This window comes from Dendropsophus ebraccatus, chromosome 13 (assembly GCF_027789765.1).
Source record: "Dendropsophus ebraccatus isolate aDenEbr1 chromosome 13, aDenEbr1.pat, whole genome shotgun sequence".
NCBI classification, from domain to species: Eukaryota; Metazoa; Chordata; class Amphibia; order Anura; family Hylidae; genus Dendropsophus; species Dendropsophus ebraccatus.
Genome location: NC_091466.1, coordinates 57320263 through 57342023, shown reverse-complemented (window position 1 = coordinate 57342023; position 21761 = coordinate 57320263). Strand labels below are relative to the sequence as shown.

At 42.4% G+C, this 21761-nt stretch overlaps 1 protein-coding gene and 1 long non-coding RNA gene across 2 annotated transcripts in view; one reads left to right on the top strand and one right to left on the bottom strand.

Annotated features, from left to right (window-relative positions):
• COCH (cochlin) overlaps positions 1–15841 on the top strand; it is a 32758-nt gene extending 16917 nt beyond the window's left edge. The window contains exons 4-12 of the mRNA XM_069951208.1: positions 3602–3758; positions 6156–6289; positions 7777–7839; positions 8477–8521; positions 8927–9074; positions 9162–9265; positions 9616–9842; positions 12068–12584; positions 15074–15841. Coding sequence (XP_069807309.1) covers positions 3602–3758; positions 6156–6289; positions 7777–7839; positions 8477–8521; positions 8927–9074; positions 9162–9265; positions 9616–9842; positions 12068–12584; positions 15074–15249 — 1571 coding nt within the window. The 3' untranslated portion in view covers positions 15250–15841. The remainder of the gene's footprint in view (positions 1–3601; positions 3759–6155; positions 6290–7776; positions 7840–8476; positions 8522–8926; positions 9075–9161; positions 9266–9615; positions 9843–12067; positions 12585–15073) is intronic.
• Positions 973–15828, bottom strand: LOC138771477 (uncharacterized). The gene is made up of 3 exons (XR_011359624.1): positions 15356–15828; positions 13350–13512; positions 973–1889 (listed from the first exon to the last, which is right to left on the bottom strand). It is a non-coding gene; the product is annotated as an uncharacterized lncRNA (long non-coding RNA).
• Positions 15842–21761: the final 5920 nt, after the last annotated feature.

Below are 21761 nucleotides of genomic sequence, written 5' to 3'. Positions count from 1 at the left end.
CTGTTGGGTCGGGACGCCATATACTGTACATACGTATAGCACAGCTGTCTGGTGGGGCAGCTGGTTATGGAAAAATGTGGCATTTTTTCACCTATTTGAATTCTCAGCTGTAGGGTGATTTCTACAGCCGAGACGCAAGTGATAAAGTGATCTTATGGGATTTGAACCTGGGTCTACAGCATGAGAGGCAGAGCAGATACCCCCTGAGCTATCATGCTGCCCATTAATAGACTGTACACTTTAGTAATTATGACATTTCGATTCTACAGGAATAATTTTCTGCTCACATGTACAGGATCTGCAGCAGATTTGATGGCGCAAATTTAAAGTTGCAGATTCAAAGCAAACCTGCAGATTCAAATCTGCGCCATAAAATCTGCTGCAAATCCTGTAGGTGTGAACGCACCCTATAGAAGTATTCCAAAGAAAAAGGGTGCTTTCCCTATTAATAGACTATGCACTTAAGTAAGCATGACATTTAGATTGTACAGGGATGTTTCATAAAAACACTCCAAAAAAAACTGCCAGCTGTGGAAATTTTTAAGCCCCAATTAAGTTTACAGAATTTATTTTTTATATATATATATATATTTAATTACAAGTCATGTGGTTCTTTCATCATGTGACTCCACGACTGCTATTGAAGAATTGGAGTAAATTACATGCCATCTTAACCCCCCCTTCCCCATATTGCAGCTCAGTTACATAGATGTGCATGAAGCTGTAATACCACCCACAACCTAAGGACAGGAGTGGCACTGTTTCTAGAAGAAAGCAGCTATTTTATTTTTCTTTCAAACTGTAAATATTGATATCCTAGAAACACATGGAATTATCATATGACACCACTGGTTACTTGTTTTGCACAATTTTCAGCCATCTGTTTTATTCTAGTAAAGGGACTTGGAATTGAACATTTGCTCTAAAATGAGAAAACACCATTAAACTCATGTGATGTTAGGGAATGCTGCCGCTCCTCAGGCCTCCGCCAAAGGCCAAATACATTGTAGCCTGCTCCTGTTCTGGTCCAGCAATGGCAGCTTTGGGCACATGATTGATCAAATGTCTCAATCCTCGGGGAAGTTGGCTACTAGATAACGTTTTTCCTGTCCTCTAGCGCATATAAAATAATGTCATCTCTATAACAGGAAATGTGAAGCCTGCTGACCACACCTAGGTGCAGGATATAAAACTCAAGATCAAGAGCAATAAAAATGACTGGGCGCTTGCATCATGGTTACTGGTATCATTTACTTTGTTTGTCTGTAGCAACTGGTCCTCGTGTAGAACATATGGTCCATTCTTCTACATGCTAACACTGCCATGGCCAACATTTCTGAACAAATTACAGGAAATGCAATAATTTTTTTTTTTTTTAAAAAGCCAGAAGTCTTTATACATAACTATGTGACAAGTGGAAACCTTGCTAGACGTAAAGCTGAGAAGAATACAAACAAAACACTGGAAGCAATTGCTATGATGTACATGTAGGTGTATATGGATAGACCGTCACAATGGACCTAATCGGAGCTTATTAATATCCCATTTCTCATGAACTTGAGACCAGCAGTCCCGGTCACCACTCCAGACGTGATACCCTTGTAAAGCTTGAACAAAGAGACTTTAAGATACAGCAGATGTCTTAATAAGGTTGACTGAAGGTGCTCCAGCAGACACTCACAACTTGGATATAAATGAGCTCTTCCCAAAACGTGAGGATTTCTTTCAGCAAACTATTAGTAGGTGCAACAGTAAGTCGGTCCTATCCTTTCCACCATTTGTGCTAGGTGAATATTTTAGTTAGTAGGTAAATTCACTACCAAGTCTATGGTGACGTCTCTGGTAGGCAGGGAAGACACAGTAGCTTCTTCAATTAGCTGATCTGTAAACTAAAAAAGAAAAAGAAAAATTCTAAAAAAAGATTTTTATAGGAAATCTGTCAATAGGTTTATGCTCCCTTAAATAAGGGCAGTATAAACTAGTAAAATAAAAACTGAACAGAACAATGTATTACTTAAATCATTCTGTTTAGCATTCTTCTGATATGCAGGAATTCATGCTACCTCTCTCCTTCCAGCTATCTGTCTATACACCATATATATATACACACTATATATGGACAACTGTCAATCAGCGGCCGGTGGGCAGAGGGAGCTGGAGCTCATGTATATCCAGGTCTACTAAGCCCATGCACATAATGGAGAGGGCTACTTATTGTCCATGTTATTCAGGAGGATATCTCAGAATTAGTTGCACAGAACAATGTGATACATCATTCTGTTCAGCTTCTCTGTCACTAGTTAATGCTATCCTGAGATAGGACGGCAGAAACCTACCGACAGAGTCTTTTTAAGAACAGCTGGATCCAGACATATTTGGACTTTGGCTAATTTAGTACAGAATAGTCACCCTCCTCCAGATACTACTATGAAACATCACACACATTATAAATCTTAATGCAATATGACACAAAAAGAACCCAATTCAGCTGTTGAGTTAAAAGCAGAGGGGTGGGGGGGGTTGATCAACTTCAACAATTGGACACGAGGGAGAAAAACCTTGGAGGACAGCTCACAGGCTGGAGAAACAAAAGGAGAGAAAATCACACAGGCTGTGTACAATTGTGTAGACAAAGCAAACTGTAAAGACTGTGCCAAAAGAAATAAACATTTTTAATAAAGACCCATGGAGAAAACATTTTCTTTTGCACCATAATTCAAAGTAAGAAATAAAAAAAAATGGTTTTTAGGGGTGTCGAGAGCCAATATTTTATTAACATTGACGCTTAGGTTATGTTAAACCGGAAGCTTTGGTTACCATTAGACTCCAATCTTTCATGTTACCACTTTTTAGTAGTCAGGTTATTATTATCACCCCTTGTTTTAACTACTGAAGTCAGAGCTTTGCTTTAGCTGTCCAGGCATGATGAGAATTGTAGTTTGGCTACAGGTGGAGGGCCGAAGGTTTCTGATTCCTGCTTAAAAGGGGAACTTCGGGCTGGGGTTATTTTTATTGTATCCCGTCATACAATAAAAATAACCCCAGCCCAGGGGTGGATGTAGAGACCGGGGAGGGGGTGGATATAGAAGCCGCCGGTCACTTACCTCCCCGATTCCAGTACCGGGTCCCTGATCGCGCCGCCCCGTTTTCTCGTCCTGCTGCCGCTTCCTGGTCTTGAGACGTGACGTCTCACGACAGCTCAGCCATTTAGCGGCCGAGGCAGGACCCCGCTACAACCACTGAATGGCTGAGCTGCCTTGAGACGTCACATCTCAAGCCACAGCTCAGACTAAGAAGCGGCAGCCAGACAGAAGAACTGGGCGGCGTGATCCAGGACCCGGCGCTGGAACCGGGGAGGTAAGTGACCGACGGCCCTACACTAAAAATAACCCCAGCCCGGAGTACCCCTTTAAGGCCCTTTAGATAGACTGATTTTTGTGCTATTTAAACAAGGTCTTTTAAAACCACTTATGTATGTGTTGCGTTTACATGTGGGAATACTGACCAGCCATCCACAGATAAAAGCAGGAAGCATTAGTAAAATTATTATAATGTGAACTCATGTGCATTCAAGCTTATAACACTTCTATGTTACATGCAGCTCCGGTGCCTGTAACCTGCACCATGAGAGGAAGCGATTTAAAAAGAGAGTCTGCCCAAGTACTATGTCCCCCAGGGTGCAGCGATCAGCAACTCTCTGTATATGGAAATTCAATATATGCAGCAGTATCCAGCATATGTGGTGCTGCAATTCACCGGTAAGTACAATCAGACGTTTTTCATAATTTTTAACAAACCAAACCCATTACATGTCAGAAATTATAAAAAAAAAAAACTCTTACAGTAACTCTTTAAATGGAACTTCTTAAACAAAATTCTTTTTTTCCCCGCTCTTTAATTTTACCATCTTTATTATTATAGTATACTCCTGAAATCGTAGCAGTTTTCTTCCTCACTAGCGATGAGTGAACTTACAGTTGGAATAGAGAGAAGAGCTTCTTTTTTTTTTTAGGATAGGTCGGCAGCTTGTCAGGCTGCGGGCTTTAAAGCCAGTGCTGCTCCTCTCTGGGTGCTAGGAAAAGCTGCATCCAGTCCAGGGAAAGTTCTCCCAGTTTCCCAGGACTGGATCCAGATTTTCCAGACTCCTGGGAAACAGCTTCATTTCCACTTTAAAGCGACTCTGTACCCATAATCTGACCCCCCCCCCCCCCCCCCCAAACAACTTGTACCTTCAGATAACTGCTTTTAATCCAAGATCTGTCCTGGGGTCCATTCGGCAGGTGATGCAGTTATTGTCATAAAAACAACTTTTAACCCTACAACGCTGTGTCTAACGGCCGGGGCTAACATTTGTATATGCATTAGGCTGGCACACCCTCTCTGTCCTTCCTCCCCACCCTCCTCATCATTAGGAATGCTCCAGGCAGATTGCTTCCTATTCCCCACCTGTGTGTATAATGAACATGGGCTGTATCGTTAATACACCTGTGCAAAGCTCAAACAGCAGTAAATGTTCCTGGATCATTCCTAATGATGAGGAGGGTGGGGAGGAAGGACAGAGGGGTGGTGCCAGCCTAATGCATATACAAATGTAAGTCCCGGCCGATAGGCACAGAGCTGCAGGATTAAAAGTTGCTTTTATGACAATAACTGCATCCCCTGCCGTACGGACCCCAGGACAGATTTTGGATTAAAAGCAGCTATCCGAAGGTACAAGTGGTTTGGGGGGGGACAGATTGTGGGCACAGGGTCGCTTTAAGGGTGGGTTCACATTACAGAATCCGCAGGGATAAATTCCGGAGGACAGTGGCGTAGCTACAATGAAGGCAGGGAAGGCGACTGCTATGGGGCCCCTGCAGGAAGGGGGCCCGAGGAAGCCTGCCCTGCCTTCATGGTAGGTACTGACATCGGACCATTGTACCCCCAGGGATCCAGTGGAAGAGGGACCCCCACTGCACTGTTCAGCCCCCTCACTGTAGTGCCCGGTGAGGGGGCTGAACAGAGGAGCAGGACCTGCCAGACGGCACAGGAGAGGGATGAAGGACCTTTGGGTCACATGACCCAAAGGTCCTCAATACCTATGTGAAGATCAGCCCGGACTACAGGAGGAGGAGGAGGGGGGAAGCCTGGGAGCTGTAAGTGCTGTGTATGTGTGTCAGTGAGTGTATATATGTATCTGTGGGTATATGTATCTGTCAGTGTGTGTGTGTATATATGTATCTGTGTTTATATTTATATGTCAGTGAGTGTATGTATCTGTGGCTATATGTGTGTGTATGTCAGCAATGTCTGTAGCACTGGTGTATATGTGTGTGTGTTTGTGTATGTCAGTAGTGTCTCAAGTGATTGACAGGTTTGCTCCCAAAGATGTTCTGCAGCAGCTTCTATTAATGCTGGGCTCTAATAAAAGAACCCACCATTAATATCTGCTGCATTTTCTTTTATTTCTGGTTGAGTATTTCTTATTACACTGAGATGATTTCCCTGTGTACAGTCTATTCATGGTGTATACATCAGCACTAGTGTAATCACATTACAGCGTATACTGTATATGTGTGTATGTCAGTGGCGTATCTGTATATATGTTAATGGTGCCTGTGTGTGTATATGTGCGTCATTGTCTATGTTTGGCATGGGGGGGGGGGGGGGGGGGTAGGGGAGCATACAGGATTCATGGGGCCCCATACAGTTTTTGCTATGGGGCCCCATGAATCCTAGCTACGCCCCTGCCGGAGGATTCCGTTGCTAGTAAGTGCTCATGGCCACACACCTTTCCATCGGCTCCATAGACACCATTCTATGGGCAGGTCGATTCCACTATGCGCCCAAAGAATTGACATGGAGAGGTGCGCGGCCGTGAGTGCATATTAACAACGGAATCCTCCGGAATTTAGCCGCGCAGAACCCACCCTAAATTTGCTCATCCCTAATTCTCACTACAAAGCCCAAAACTAAGCTGAGACTTACTGTTCTTTATAAGATAAGGAGGAGACTGCTGTTAAGTGGTCTATGTCCATGAGGCTTGCTGCAAAGGACATAACATGGCTTTGGTGATATGCTTAGTCACTAAATTCATTGATAAAAATGGCTTATAATAACTTTACCATTGATTGGTGCAGATTTCTACAACTTTTTTTCTCTCCATCTTTTACTAGGGGAATTATAGCCAGCAATGGTGGACAAGTGTTTCTACGCAGACTTGCTGGCCAACAGAATTATCACGGAACCTATGCTAATGGAGTACAGTCCCAGCCTCTAAGCAAATGGTCATCATCCTTCTCTGTATCCAGTAAGTACATTCATTTGTAAGCTGCTTTGGCATCTTTTATCCCACACTATTTTATATGCCAATAATTGACCCAGATTCATAAATGGATACACATAGATAAGTGGATAATGTTAATACAGCAATATATCTCAAAATATTTGTATAATTGCCTTAAATATTTTTTTTTGGGACAGACTCCCTTGAAAAGTGCATATAGCCAAGTAGGATGTATAATATTGGCAGAAAGCATTGGATCTAATAAAATGTACATTCTGTCACTGGGAGTTGTCTTAAAGAGATGGTTTTAACCCACAGCTGCACCAGGACGTTACTGAACGTCCTGGTGCAGCTATGGGAGTTCAGAGGGGGGTCATGCTGCATGTAGCCCGGGACCATGGCTATTAGCGGGCACGGTCCGATCGCCGTGCCCGCTAATTAAGTATTTAGAAGCAACTGTCAAAGTTGACAGCTGCATCTAAATACTCATTGTGGCCCTTCCCTGGTGGTCTAGTGGGGGGAAACAACCCGCGCAATGCGATCGCGGAGGGGCGATTCCCGCATCTGAAACAGTCTGGGGTCTGTGCCATAATGGAGCTGATCCCGGCTCGGCCCACTATTGCTTTTGGCTGCAGCCGAAAGCAATAGAGCACAGATCTCATTGATCTATGCAGCATAACTATACTGCATAGATCTGGATGAGCGATCAGAGCAGTCATACTAGAAGTCCCCCAGGGGGAATACATTGCTAGTACTGGTGTCTACTAGTCCACATTCAGGAGTGGTATTAAAGGTGAAAACCTTAGGGGTATTTTGGGCCTTTAGGAGTGAAATCTATTACACAGAGCGATTATTTGCCAAGCAAGTCTATATCATTCTGCGTAATAGAGCCATAAGCCGAGGAATGGGCAAATACTTCATCGGCTGATTCCTTGTCCTGACTTATTAAAGTGTCATTGTCGTTTGGAAAAACTTTTGACATGGAAACATGTCAAAAGTTTTGATCGGTCTAGGTCTGAGTGTTAGAACCCATAGCGACTGTGAAAAGCGTGGAGAAGAGCTAATCGTGGTCCTCTGGCGGCTCTGTGTCATGTGACGAGTTGGGCTCAAAATGTAACTTTACAAAGCCTGACTCTTTGACACAGAGCGCCCTCTCCCCACTCGTTCTCATGATCAATACGTATCTGAACACTCAAACCCGGACCGATCAAAACTTTTGACAGGTGTCTGTGATAGATCAAAAGATTTTCCCAATGACAGGTACACGTTATATATCCTTTTCCCCCAATAGCTTATATCCTGGAAAAAAGGGAATGTGCTGCCGATGAATATCAAAAGCAAAAGACTTCATGCCACCCTATACCCGCACAATAGTCAAGTCTTGTTATTTGGTCTTTCACTATTTTCAGTAAAACAAGTCCTGCCTTTAGTCTGCATTTTACAATTAAAAAAAAAAAATAATCAGGAAATAAAAATAATAATGATAAAACTTTTTTTTTTCTTTTGTCTAGAATTTAAAACTCGGGGAATGGAGGTCTCTGGAAAACCTGTATCTACTAAGACATCTGCCGCATGTGAGTAGTAGGTCGCTTGCACGTCCACTATGTATGTAAATCCATGAAAACTCAAATGTGTCTTCAGGGCCGACCAAATAGACGCAAACAGCTGCCATCAGGAAAACAAGAATCGGACATGTTTGATACCAGCATGCCCAGTTTTACAATCTGCTGGGACTTATGCCTTAGTCAAAAGGATCCATGTTTTCCTGGCAGCCCTAGGATGGCATCCAACTTTTACAGCCGAAGCGAATGAAACTCAGATCATTCGGTTTCAGATAATGTTGCCCAACCAGTAGCGGATTACAATAGGTCATTTTCGGGCGGTAGCCCGGGGCCCATGGCTACCCAAAAAGACTTATACTTTCAGTGATGTATTGTCTCCTGGCTACAGTTCTGCCATCATTTGAAAAAAATTGCTGCTTTTTTACTGCACTGTTGCACAAAAACGGGCATCATGAAATTATCTATCCTGTACTATGGACACTACACTAGTGCTGTCAAAGTTACAGTGGGGTTGGGGGGGGAGGGGTGCAAGCTTGGTCAACAGCCCGGGGCCTATGGTAAAGTTAATCCGCCCCTGTGCCCAACAGGAACATTTTGACAGGTTTTCTCAACACGACTATATAAGTGTTATATTTTGTGGTTTCTGCAGCTCGTCGCCAAAAGAAGACACCAGAAAAGTCAACCGGCAATAAAGGTACAGTGCATTAGAAGAAGCAGAAAATACTAAAGCAAAGGTAGATGTGAGAGAGACGATGACATCATCATTGATGTCCTAACCATTACGTACGTGTGTATCTTCTGTAAGGAATTCCTATAGACCTCTTTGCCTTTGCTTCTTTTCTAAATACTCACAATGCTGTCATGCATTACAGGTAAAGGGAAATACGATAAACCTACTGTATATATATAATAATTATTCACATTAAACAAGTATAACACCAGTTGATTTCCCCCCCCCTGCAGTACCCCTTTAAGTCTATACAAGGCTCATAATGATTTGTAAACCTCACTGTCAATATTAAAATAAAAGCATGTACACTACAATGTTATATACATGTGTACAGCATATAACCATATATCTTGTCTACCTCACATACAGACTGCAAAGCAGAAGTCGCCTTTCTCTTAGATGGCAGCAACAATATTGGACAGCGTCGCTTCAACCTCCAAAAGAATTTTGTGACTAAAGTAGCCCTAATGCTGGGGATCGGAACAGAAGGACCTCATGTAGGAGTGGTACAAGCCAGGTAACACGTCATAGTATCATACAATAAATGGGGGGTAGTGGTCACAGAGTTCGCTATATAACTATGTCATGTCTTCATTCTTCTTAGTGAACTGCCAAAAACTGAGTTCTACCTAAAAAACTTCACCTCAGCAAAAGATGTTGTGTTTGCAGTGAAGGAAATCGGCTTCAGGGGAGGAAACTCCAATATAGGTAAGTAGTGTTAAAAAAAAAAAAAAAAACGAAATAGGGACGCTACGGTATATTGAATAAAACGATTTTTTTTAAAGTTTATAGTAATCCCTATTCATATCTGTTTGCACAATAGGAAATTACAATGCAACTACAAATGGTACAAATATTCTTGGCTTAAAAAGTAAAAATTTCTTAGGTGTGTCTCCATGGCAACAGACTGCATACAATGTAGTCAGGCACTGCAGTCATACCCCTTTTCTTCTAACATAAATGTGTCAGGTTGTCTCTTAAGAGGTTCTTTTCATTCCATTTCAAAATGTCTCTAATTTTCTGATAAATTTCCATTTTCTTTCATCTTCTTTGGAAAGGAAAGGCCATAAAACACACTGCCCAAAACTTCTTCACAAACGCGTATGGAGTGCGAAAAGGAATCCCAAAAGTCATGGTGGTTTTTATAGACGGCTGGCCCTCTGACAACATTGAGGAGGCGGGTATAATAGCCCGTGAATTTGGCATCAACGTCTTCATTGTGTCTGTAGCTCCTCCAGCCCCAGAAGAGCTTGGAATGGTCCAGGATGTGGCGTTTATAGACAAGGTAAAATTAGGACAAACAAGGGAGTATTGTTTTATTTTTATCTCTCCTGGACAATCATTGCTATAACAGGAACCTTATATTTTGTAGAAACAGCGCCACATCTGTCCTGAGGCTGTGACCGGTATTGCAGTTTAGCCTCAATCCGTTATTTGGGCTTGAGCCTTAAAACTAGACACAACTAATGGACAGACATGGTGTTTATCATCCGTATAAAGAACTAATCCTTCTGTGGTATTCTGCAGTTAGAAAATTTTTGTATGAATGGTCCCCATTCACTTTATACTTTAGTATACCACCACCCGCAGCAGTTTCAGCAGTCAGTATAAGGTGTAGGGGCTCTCCCAACACTCTACCCAGATACTGTCAATGGAGATAGGGGTTGGTTGAGATGAAAGATCACTGACCAACCCCTTTGTTTTTAAAAAGATAAGCTGCAGCCAGACCTGTTTGGCTGCGACCTAACTCTTTCCTCCATAGAGAATGCAGGGATGCTTGGCTGTGCCACTGTACCCCCTGAAAACATCAGCTACACACAATATGCCCCCTGAATACAATTAATGCCACATACTGTGCCCCCTGAAACTACAAGGTGTACACAGTGTCCCTTGAATACAATAGATTACCATATATTGTACCAACTGAACACAGCACTGCCACACACCATGCTGCCTGGATGCAGTATTACCACATATTGTACCCCCTGAAAACCACTCCATACCCTGCATCCTTAGCATACAAGACTGCCACATACTGGGCCCCCTGAATATGGTACTGCCACATACTGTGCCCCCTGAATATGGTACTGCTACATACTGTGCCCCCTGAATATGGTACTGCCACATACTGTGCCCCCTGAATATGTTACTAACATACATTTTACCTCCTAAAATTAATTATAAAACACATTGGGGAAGATTTATAAAAAACTGGTGTAAAGTGAAACTGGCCCAGTTGCCCCTAGCAACCAATCAGATTCCACCTTTCATTATTCAAAGAATCTGGCAGGAATAGTGGAATCTGATTGATAGCTAGGGGCAACTGAGCCAGTTTCACTTTACACCAGTTTGAAAAATGAAAGGTGGAATCTGATTGGTTGCTAGGGGCAACTGAGCCAGTTTCACTTTACAGCAGTTTGATAAATCTCCCCCAATCAGATTCCACCTTTCATTTTTCAAATTGGTGTAAAGTGAAACTGGCTCAGTTGCCCCTAGCAACCCATTAGATCCCACTTTTCATTCCTCATAGATTCTTTGAGAAATGAAAGGTGGAATCTGATTGGGGGAGATTTTTTAAAGAGTCTGTGAGGAATGAAAAGTGAAATCTGATTGGTTGCTAGGGGCAACTGAGCCAGTTTCACTTTACACCTTGCTTGATAAATCTCCCCCATTGCGTTTCCATTATGCCCACCATGCTCCCCGACATTAAAGGGGTTATCCAGCGCTACAAAAACTTGGCCACATTCTTCCACAGACAGCACCACTCTTGTCTCCAGTTCAGGTGCAGTTTGCAATAAAGCTCCATTCGCATCCATGGAGCTAAGTGGCAAACCCCACCCAAACTGGAGACAAAAGTGGTGCTGTCTCTGGAAGAAAGTGGCTATGTTTTTTTTTTATCAATGGATTACCCCTTTATTATAACACACATGGTCTCTCCTTAAACCACTATTAATATATACTGTGCAACTTACATCCTAAATTTTAGGGAATGGTCTACCTGTTCCCCCTGAATTTTATAGATTGTAAGTCCTAAGAATCAAAGTGCCTTCCACCTTTGAAGAAAATACTCACCTATATAATGCTATATAGAACACAATACACATCCTATTCTTACCTCACCACGCACCCCTGATTTTAGGTCTGGCCCTAAATGAACGATCAGCCGATGACACAATCATCGGCTGATCGTTCTCTCTACTCCACCGAGCGATAATTGGCCGATTCTCGTCCCTGTGGAATAGGGCCCTAAAGCTGCTACTTCATCTCAGCCAACCACTGACTGAAGCGGGACAGAGCAGCGGCCAGTGATTGCCTGAGCGGGCTGTCACTGTCTAGACGAGTCTGTAAGTAGAGTCGGGAGTGTTCTGCAGGGGATTCCAGGGAGGTAAGAATGTCTGTTATGTTCCATGCAAGGGCAGTAATAAAGATAAGAAATTTTTTACCCCTTTAAAAGACATTAGGGAGCAGCAGAAAGTCTAACGTGTATGCGTTTTATCCTGTATTTTCCAGGCTGTCTGCAGAAACAACAGTTTTTTTTCCTACCACATGCCCAGCTGGTTTGGCACCACAAAATACGCAAAGCCTCTGGCTCAGAAGCTGTGTACCCACGAACAGCTATTCTGCAGCAAGACCTGCTACAACTCGGTTAACATCGCCTTCCTGATCGATGGCTCCAGTAGCGTTGGCGACCAAAACTTCCGTCTCATGTTGGAATTCATGAGTAACATCGTGCGCGCATTCGAGGTCTCCGATGTGGGCGCAAAAGTGGCCGCCGTCCAGTTCACCTACGATCAACGCTTAGAGTTCGGTCTGAACGATTACCCCAACAAGGACGACGTTTTACGAGCCATTTACAACATCCGCTACATGAGTGGAGGCACTGCTACCGGGGACGCCATCAATTACGTCATGAGAAACGTATTCCACTCTACCAAAGACGGACACAACAAAAACTTCCTGGTTATTCTAACTGATGGGCAGTCATATGATGACGTCAGGGGTCCAGCCATCGCAGCACATAGAGCAGGTATATAAGAATTGCTGTAGTGTCTGGGAATTCTGTGACTAGGCCCTATTCCACCGGACGATTACCGTTTGCATAATCGTTAACGATTAACGATCTCAAACGACCGCTATTGCGAAAGACCTGAAAACGTTCTCATTTCCATGGAACGATAATCGTTACTTATGATCGTAATTGCAATGGTTTTTTCTTCGCTATTGCGTTCGTATCTATTGCGAACAACCGAACGATGTCTTATTCAATGCGAACGATTTGCGAACGAGCAACAATAAAAATAGGTCCAGGTCTTATAAAGCGATCAACGATTTCTCGGTCGGTCGTTAATCGTTAACTGCATTTCAAACGAACGATTATCGTTTAGATTTGAACAATTTAACGATAATCTGAACGATAATCGTCCGGTGGAATAGGGCCCTTACCATACACACAGCTGATACTATAACTAGCACTAAGTAAATTATCTATGAACATACTTGAGCTATTATTCAGAAATCACCCATTTCTGCAACAGGCTATACATTAGGATGATTGAAAGCATAGCTTACAGCGCCACCTAGTGATCAGGTTTAAAAATGGCCCATACTAAATTTAGTAATTCACTGTAATGCATAAGCGCAACATATGCAAGGCCCTAGTAGGAGACAGACACCTTAAAAGCAGCTGATCTCTATCGCATTGCATGTAAGGGACTGGGTTAATAAAATATCATGGCTCACAATTACTGGTGGATAGGCCTTCATCAAAGAATTATGTATGTCCTATACATACCTATTTTGACTGATGTCCAGTGAATTGTTTGTCTTTCTGCCATCTTAATTCCTTCTTCCTTCCTGATATGACTTTCATTGTGCAGCCTACATTTCCCATGGTGCCGATGACTTTACAGAGGCAGGAGGAGTAGAGTCTTATCACATTGAACTGGCTAGGAGTCCTATATAAAAAGGCAGAAAATGACCGATCAGTGACATAGGAATACCCAGGAACTCTACAGTGATTTAGGGGACAGAGGTTCTGTGTGATGCAGCTTTGACCTGTCTCTTTGTAATAGGCTTCTCGCTGCCATCTGGTTTTGCTTTGTGACTTGCAAATAGGGCCGTTCTATGCACTGAAAGCAGGCCCAGTGGCCCCCAGTACACAGATATCTCCTCCACTCCGTGATGCTCCTTCCTCAGAATCAAGTCTGGCTGGGCCTGCCTCCAATGTATAGAGCAGCCTTATTTGCATGTTATGAAACCAGTGAAGATGGCGGGAACAGGGTGGCGATGAGGTAGCTAAGTGGTACATTCACTTTAAGGCGCTCACTAGAGATGAGTAAACTTACAGTACATTTGGGTTTACATGAACACGAACTATTGGCATTCGATTCATGCAGCCTGGAGAAGATGGATGCCCCCCCTAGGGCTGCCTGGAAAACATGGATACAGCCTTTGGCCTATGACTATGCATGTTGATCAGGGAGCCCTAGGACTGAATATATCTTTTCCAGACTTCAGGAAACAAATGCAGAGGGTACAGTTCCCAGGTGATCCCATACTTACTGCAAGGGCCCAATTACACGGGTTGAAAATCTGCCGAACCAGCTGCCGAAGTAGCTCATCGCTCCGTGTAATAAAGACAATGATCATCGGCTGATTGTGTCTTTTGGTCCTGACCTAAAGTCATCATCCGCCAATCATGCATCAGTACGTGTAATTGTGACACGCAGCCAATGGCTGATGACCGTGTAAAAAGAATTATATATAAACTTACGTACCTCTCTGTGCTCCTTGATGTCCTGCTAGCTTCAGCCCGGCCCTGCAGTGTCTTAAGTGACAGGCCACTCATCCAATCACTGGCCGTGGCACTGTCTCAATGATTGGCTGAGTGGCCTGTCACTTCAGACACCGCTAGGAGTGGGCCGAAGCTAGCAGGACATCGGGGAGCATATGGGAGAGGTATGGATAGTTTATTATTTTACAAGGGCTACATGGACATAACAAAAAAAAAAAAAAAATTTATATATATATATATATATATATATATATATATATATATATATATAAATAATAATAAAATATATATATATCATTTATTATATATACACACACACAGCTCAGTAAGTAAGCGCTGATCTAGCAGACGGTCACCAGCTTACACAAAGTCATCGGGCCATGTACTGCGGCCCTAGGTTTTCTCACCCACCTTTGGTGCACCGATATGTATGGCAGACTCCCAATGTTCAACCAGCAGATATTAGTGGACAGAAGAATTGGGTGTGTTGGTTTTTCACTGACCAACTCTATTGTTCTGGATGAGATTTGCTGGCATCAGAACAGTTTTGGCTGCAGTTTACACCTCCCCATAGAGAACACATGAACGCTCAGCCATTCCTGTGTATGGGGACACTGGGAGAGTAACTGTTGTCGACTTTTTCTTCTTTACATGTACATTTATCATTACAGGGATTATCACTGAACATCTAATCACTATAACCAATATATTCTCTTATACAGGAGTAACTGTGTATACCGTGGGTGTCGCATGGGCACCATTAGAAGACCTGAAGGATATGGCGTCAGAACCCAAGAATTCCCACACATTCTTCACCAGAGAATTCCCGGGACTGGAGCAGATTTTCCCCAGCATTATTCGCGGGATCTGTAGAGATTATCTGGACTCCCAGAAGTGATCTTACCTTGCGGAACAACTCCCTAGAGAGGATTGTTAAACAGGCAGCTTACCAATGTTAGCCTCTCTACCTGGGGAGGGGGAAGACGATATGCTACACACATTACCTGTAGAGATATCAGAAAAGCTGGCATCATTTGTCAAAGCGGATTGTACAATGTAAGCTATCATCCTTATAGGCTTTCATCAAGAACTTTGCACATATGACAGCGTATGACAAAGCTAGATTATATGCACATTCACACTACAGAGAGTATGGCCGACAAAGGCAATACACCATTCTAGTTGCCGGTGTATGCACCTTAAAGTGTTACTGTCACTTTAACAATCTTTTGAGACGTCACAGACACACATTGGTCGTAGTCGGGGCGCTCAGACCCCCACTGATCGCTGGAAAGAGCCAGGAGTAGCATGCGCCTAAGTATTTCATTCCCCGACTTACTGCTCTATCCAAATCATTGCATTACACAAGGGATGAAGCACATAGACATACGTCCCATGGTTCTACGTATCAATCAGTGGGGGTCTGAACAGCCAGACCCTAACTAATCAAAGCTATAGAGTTATAGGGGGAGAGTTATCAAACATGGTGTAAAGTGAAACTGACCCAGTTGCCCCTAGCAACCAATCAGATTCCACCTTTCATTTTCCAAAGCGTCTGAGGAATGAAAGGTGGAATCTGATTGGTTGCTAGGGGCAACTGAGCCAGTTTCACTTTACACCATGTTTGATAAATGTCCCCCATAGAGTTCCGTAGTCTGAACCCACCCAAACTTTGAATAAATCTGAAGGAGGTCACAGGCTGAGGAACACTGCTGTGCAAGTACCGGTTGCAACAACTAGGTGGCAGTAACGTTCCAGCATAGCTTTAGTGTGGACGCTCCAGTGTAACATTGTGTATAAAAACTATTTACAAAATAAGATTCAATGTTTGCAAAAAAAAAAAAAAATAAATTAAATTTTTGTTTAAAAAAAATTGACTTCCTATCTAAAACAAAGCTGTAGATAAAAATAATTGACCAGAGTCATCATAAGCCATTGTCTCCCCCCGAGATTTGCTCTTCTCCCACATAGCCATAAATCACTCCAAGTATCTACAGTGTTGAGTATTTATGGGAAGATATATCTGTATAGTACATTTACTTGTATATATATTTATACATTTGAGTGATAAGTGAAGATTGATGTATTAGACCAAGCATGTAACGTTACATCAAATAAATGCCTTGGCTTTCCCTAATTATTCCTAAAAAAATGGCTGCGGACAGTTATTTGACTTCAATGCGGTGCAGCACTATACAAAGTGCATCATACTCCTGGCCCGGCCCACTCTTGTGGACGTGATCAGATACAAAAATTAAATGTGCTTCCCCCAACATGTTTCACCACATACACTGTGGTGTCATCAGGGGCAATAGGACAATGCAAATTTGTGCCATTGCTCCAGATGACACCACAGTGTATATTAAAATAATGGACTATACAGCCAGGCGCTCATATTAGCACAGATCTGGCATTTGTGCAGGTGCACACGGTCACATACTGCTGTTGGCTGGCAAAGGAGCTGTAGCTGTATAGTGTCAAACACTAATTGTCAATTTGGGCATGACCACAAGATTTCATAGTCACAGTTTTGGTAAGGTGGTGCTGCCCCTTTAAGAAGTGCTCAATTACCAGTAGCATGTGCAAAAAGCCAACAGGAACTTCACCAGACAACTTACAAAATAATTACAAAAAGATTAAATCTATCTACCCCAGAGAGCCAAGTCTCTTACACACAAAGTTTTGTTTTTGCTGACTACAAAACCACTGGTCTATTGGCACAGACCGCCAACAGTCATAAACTGTGTACATAATAGACGTATAGGAGCTTGGGCAGATGCACAGTGGCTCGTCGAAAAGTGGTCAGCCATGTTTGTGTACATGAAAAACAAAAAAAAACCTGATTTTTTTTCAATATAATGGAAGTCAACAGAAAAACTGATCCAAATGGATTGCACACAATTATTTATTTTTCCCATAAAACAGATTAAACAAGACTGCAAAAACGCAGTGTGAACCCAGCCCTAATGTCAGTTGAGGTGATGTGAATTCTAGGGATGTTGAGGTTACATGCTGGACCCACTTTGCTTGTTCCCTGTGGAATGTAAGCTAAATTCTGCTCTGCTCAATATACTTTCTGAAGCCGGCTATATTTAACATGTAGGCATCACATGGAGGCCAAGAATAAATATACTATAGATAACCACACACTTTATCAACTACACACAGTATAAGTGCGTAAGGATGTAATCTGCCAGTGTAAACAAAGCTCTAAGCTGAATTGGGGGGAGGGAATGTTTCCCGAAATTTTCCCCAAACTTTCCTCCTTCAAGACCAGTCATATTTTTAAACCTTTAGCTATAAAAGGTTTTCTCCTCTTTGGGGTTCGGCAAATAATTTTTACATCTGCATATTTTTTCCTGGGGGGGGGGGGGAGGGGGGGTTATGTCATTTTTACTGTGTGTAATAGAAGTTTATTCACACTTTGTGGGATAATAGTTCAGATTGCGGTTCAAAAAGTTTCCAAATGTTACACACTTGGGAAGAAGGTATGCACTATTTAAGGGTGTCTAATTTCATGTTAGAAAAGACTTCAGAAGAGAAGGATTTAGGGGGTAGTGATTTTTGACAGCCTTAAAGTTAGTTACCAGTGCAGCCCGGCGGTAGGGAAAGCCAATGGTATGTTGGGTTGTATAGCTAGAGGTATAACCAGTAGGAAGAGGGAGATTGTGATCCTGCTGTATTATCTCTAGTAATACTGTGTCCAGTTCTGGAGACCTCACTCACAGGAGACGTAAAAGAGGACCTGTCCTCTGTTTATTGCTGCCCAAACCATGCAGAAACCACCAAAAAAGTATTAAAAGGGGGGGGGAGAGATTACATATATATATATATTTATATTATATATATATATATATATATATATATATATATATATATATATATATATATATATATATATATATATATATATATATACACACATACATATATATATATATATATATATATACATACATATATATATATATATATATATATACACACATATATATACATATACATACACACACACACTTTTTAAAATTTATCCGAAATACCCTAATAAAAATAAGCTAAACAGAAAACCCACTTACTGTGTATCAATCTTCTATAACTGGTCAAGTACAATACAATGCTGCCAACTAGAGATGAGCACAATACAAGCGAGTCCAGTCTTTGCCATTTGAATACTGGTGGCTGAAGAAGTTGGATACAGCCCTGAGGGGTCCAGGAAAACAAGGATACAGCCATACAAAAAGCTTGTTGCATACATGTACATCTCATCATCACACAAGACAATGTGTAGAAGCATTGTCCCCCATGTTACTGCATGCAAATGAGCAACTCTACTAGATAAGAAACATTTTTTTCTATTTTGGCAAGAAAGCACAATAAAATTATCTGTATTATTTCACTGACCACAGTATGTCAAAAAGGACTGCATATTTTCTTACAGTGAAGCAGAAGAGTCAGACATGTATTTGTCCCCTTTCCTCTATTGTAACTAGGGATGGTCCGAACCGAGTTCGTACAAACCCGAACCATCCGCAATGATTCCTGCTGTCTGCCCGCTCCGTGCAGCGGGCGGATCCAGAGGGAGGAACTCCTGGAAAACTGGGATACAGCCATAGCCATATCCAAGTTTTCCAGGCGGTCCTCCCGCTGCACGGAGCGGGCAGACAGCGGTAATCCGATGCCGAGCATTCGGGTTCAGCCAAACCCGAACCTCGGCGGGTTAGGACCATACCTAATTGTAACAAAAGGTACTAAAAGTCTATGTATCTTGCACTTTCCAGAAACTTCTACTTTATTATGGGTTAAAAAATATAAAATAAATAAAATGTAAAAAAAAAAATCACGGCCCCCAATGCCAGGAGCCACCTTTCTCCATGAGAGGCTCTTGGACCAAAGGAGGCCTTGACCAGAAATTTTTCTTTAATTATTATATATTGTAACCAGAGTGGATGGATGATTTAATGTATTTAGATCCCATTGCAAACGCCTTCCTCTTATGGGGCAGCTGTCATTCCTGGGAGGGTTGTAATTTAGGTTAAAAATAAAGTTCCTATCCTTTCATCCTTTGGAATAACCCCAGCAACCTGAGTTTCTCTTCTCCCTGTACTCTTTGGTAGGTTGGGAGCTTTTATTAAACAACTGGGTTATATTTTGTTGTTGGTCCTTATAAAATACTCAAAAATGTGATCTAAATTTTGGTCAAAACCCACGAAACCCCTTGAACGGAATAGAGCATAGCTTAGAGGGTATCCGCTCAACCAGAGTTTTAACCAGAAAGCTCTCTAAGCAGAATTAGATGGGTTTGCGCCCTTTGTGCCATATCTAACACTGCTGAGGAGTCAGGCAAGAATCCTAAAGCCATTGTTAGAGAAACGGAATGCATTAATAGTTCTTAAGAGGTTCCTTTTGTAGAAGGACTTTTCCAACTACAGAAGTAGCAGCAATGATAGACTTCAGAGCGACTCTGTACCCACAATCTGACCCCCCCCCCCAAACCACTTGTACCCTCAGATAGCTGCTTTTAATCCACGATCTGTCCTGGGGTCCGTTCGGCAGGGGATGCAGCTATTGTCCTAAAAAACAACTTTTAAACTTGCAGCTTTGTGTCAAATCGGTGCCTTAACGATCCAGCACATGTGAATAGGAGAAAACTTGCCTGGAGCATTCCTAATGATAAGGAGGGACAGAGAGGCGGTGCAGGCCTAGGGCACAGACACAATAAGCCATGTCAATTTGGCACGGCTGAAAGTTTAAAAGTTGTTTTTTTAGGACAACTGCATCCCCTGCCAAACGGACCCCAGGACAGTTCTTGAGGGTACAGAGTCGCTTTAAAAACTTTGTGGATCTCTCATATACTTTGGGAAAACACTGCTTATAATATCTCCCTAATATATGGAGATACATAGTTCCATAGTACGGTTGAAAAAAAAGACACGTCCATCAAGTACAACCAAGGAGGGGATGAATGGAGGGAAGGAAGGATGCAAAGAAATAATGTACCAGCTAACTGGCAAATACTTACTCATTGCACTCAGTCTGCAAGGTTCTAATGTGGTGTAAAAGCTTCTTTCATCTGGTACCTTTCACGCAGAATCAGAAAGTAGCAAATTCTTATTAAAACCCAACCCTTCACTGTGTCCGACATTCCTTTGCCTCTGACATTAGAGGCTGCACTGACTGAGCAATGGGCAATGGCATCACTTCCTGTATACTCCATCAATGACGGCCGTAAGCCATAAGGATGTGTACTAGTACGTCATCCTACAGGGCGTGCAGTCAGCTGAGTCCATGAGGCTACTGTAGAATCTTCACACTCATACCAGACAGAAAAGCAAAGGAGGGAAGGACCCACAGGCCCTTAGTCTAACTCCTACCACTCCTAATGTAATCTGTTCTCAACATGACATGACCTCTATGGATCAATGTAGACATTTGGGCTCCGTTGGGGTATTCTCTTTCTGTTCTGATCCTACAGTGATGAAGGAGAATCCCCTTTTCCCAGTACTGTTATAAAGTGGGGTGCAAGGGAAAAGGTAATGGCACGAATGAACATCTGTGATAACATGTAATGAGTCTTTTAGCAGCACAACGGAATTAGAGGACGCAGACTCGTTTCGAGACAACCGTGTACCCCAACAGCACTTGGGGTCCGGAACATGCCCCTTCAGAATTTTCTGATACAAAACAGTCCCTGACCAGCACTATGTCCAACTTGTATAGTATTCTTGCTGTGAAATGAAGGGATAACTTTATGCTAGATGGAATGGGGGCCATGTTTTCTAAAAGATTCCAGCTTTGGCTAATCCAGAGTCCACAGATTATCATCCAAAAAGTCAAAAATCATCTAGTTTATTGGCAAATATAAGACTGGCCTCCCAGTTTGCATGTCTGTCCCCTCTCTAACTGTAGAATTGTGTACATTGGCCTTGACTGAGGAGATGCCTGCAAAGTTTGTCGCTCTGCCATTCTTTGTGACCTTCTAGATAAGTCATCGATGTGCTCTTGTTTACATTTTGGTTGATTTTCTCCTCCGGATAAGTTTTACTATTGTTCCAAGCTTTCTCCATTTGTGAATGGCTCTCACTGTGGTACACTGGAATCCTAAGAAGTGGATTTATAACCTTTACCTGGTGGTGGTGAGGCCAAAAAATGGCTACACAATTTGTTCAACTTCTATTGACTTGAGGTGAGCATACGGCTTGGCCCGCTACACTGTATATGCAAGTCCAGAAGTTGCACCTTTTGCACATTCTCAAAGTCAACTTGCTTCAGTCGTTTTAAAGCTTCTGTGGGCCCTGGACAGGCCGAAATGGACCAGGAAGCCATCTTCACAAGAAAAGGGGAATTAAGGCGAAAAGATTTTTTTCTTTCAAATCAACTGATGTCAGAAAGTTACATAGGTTTGTAATTTAC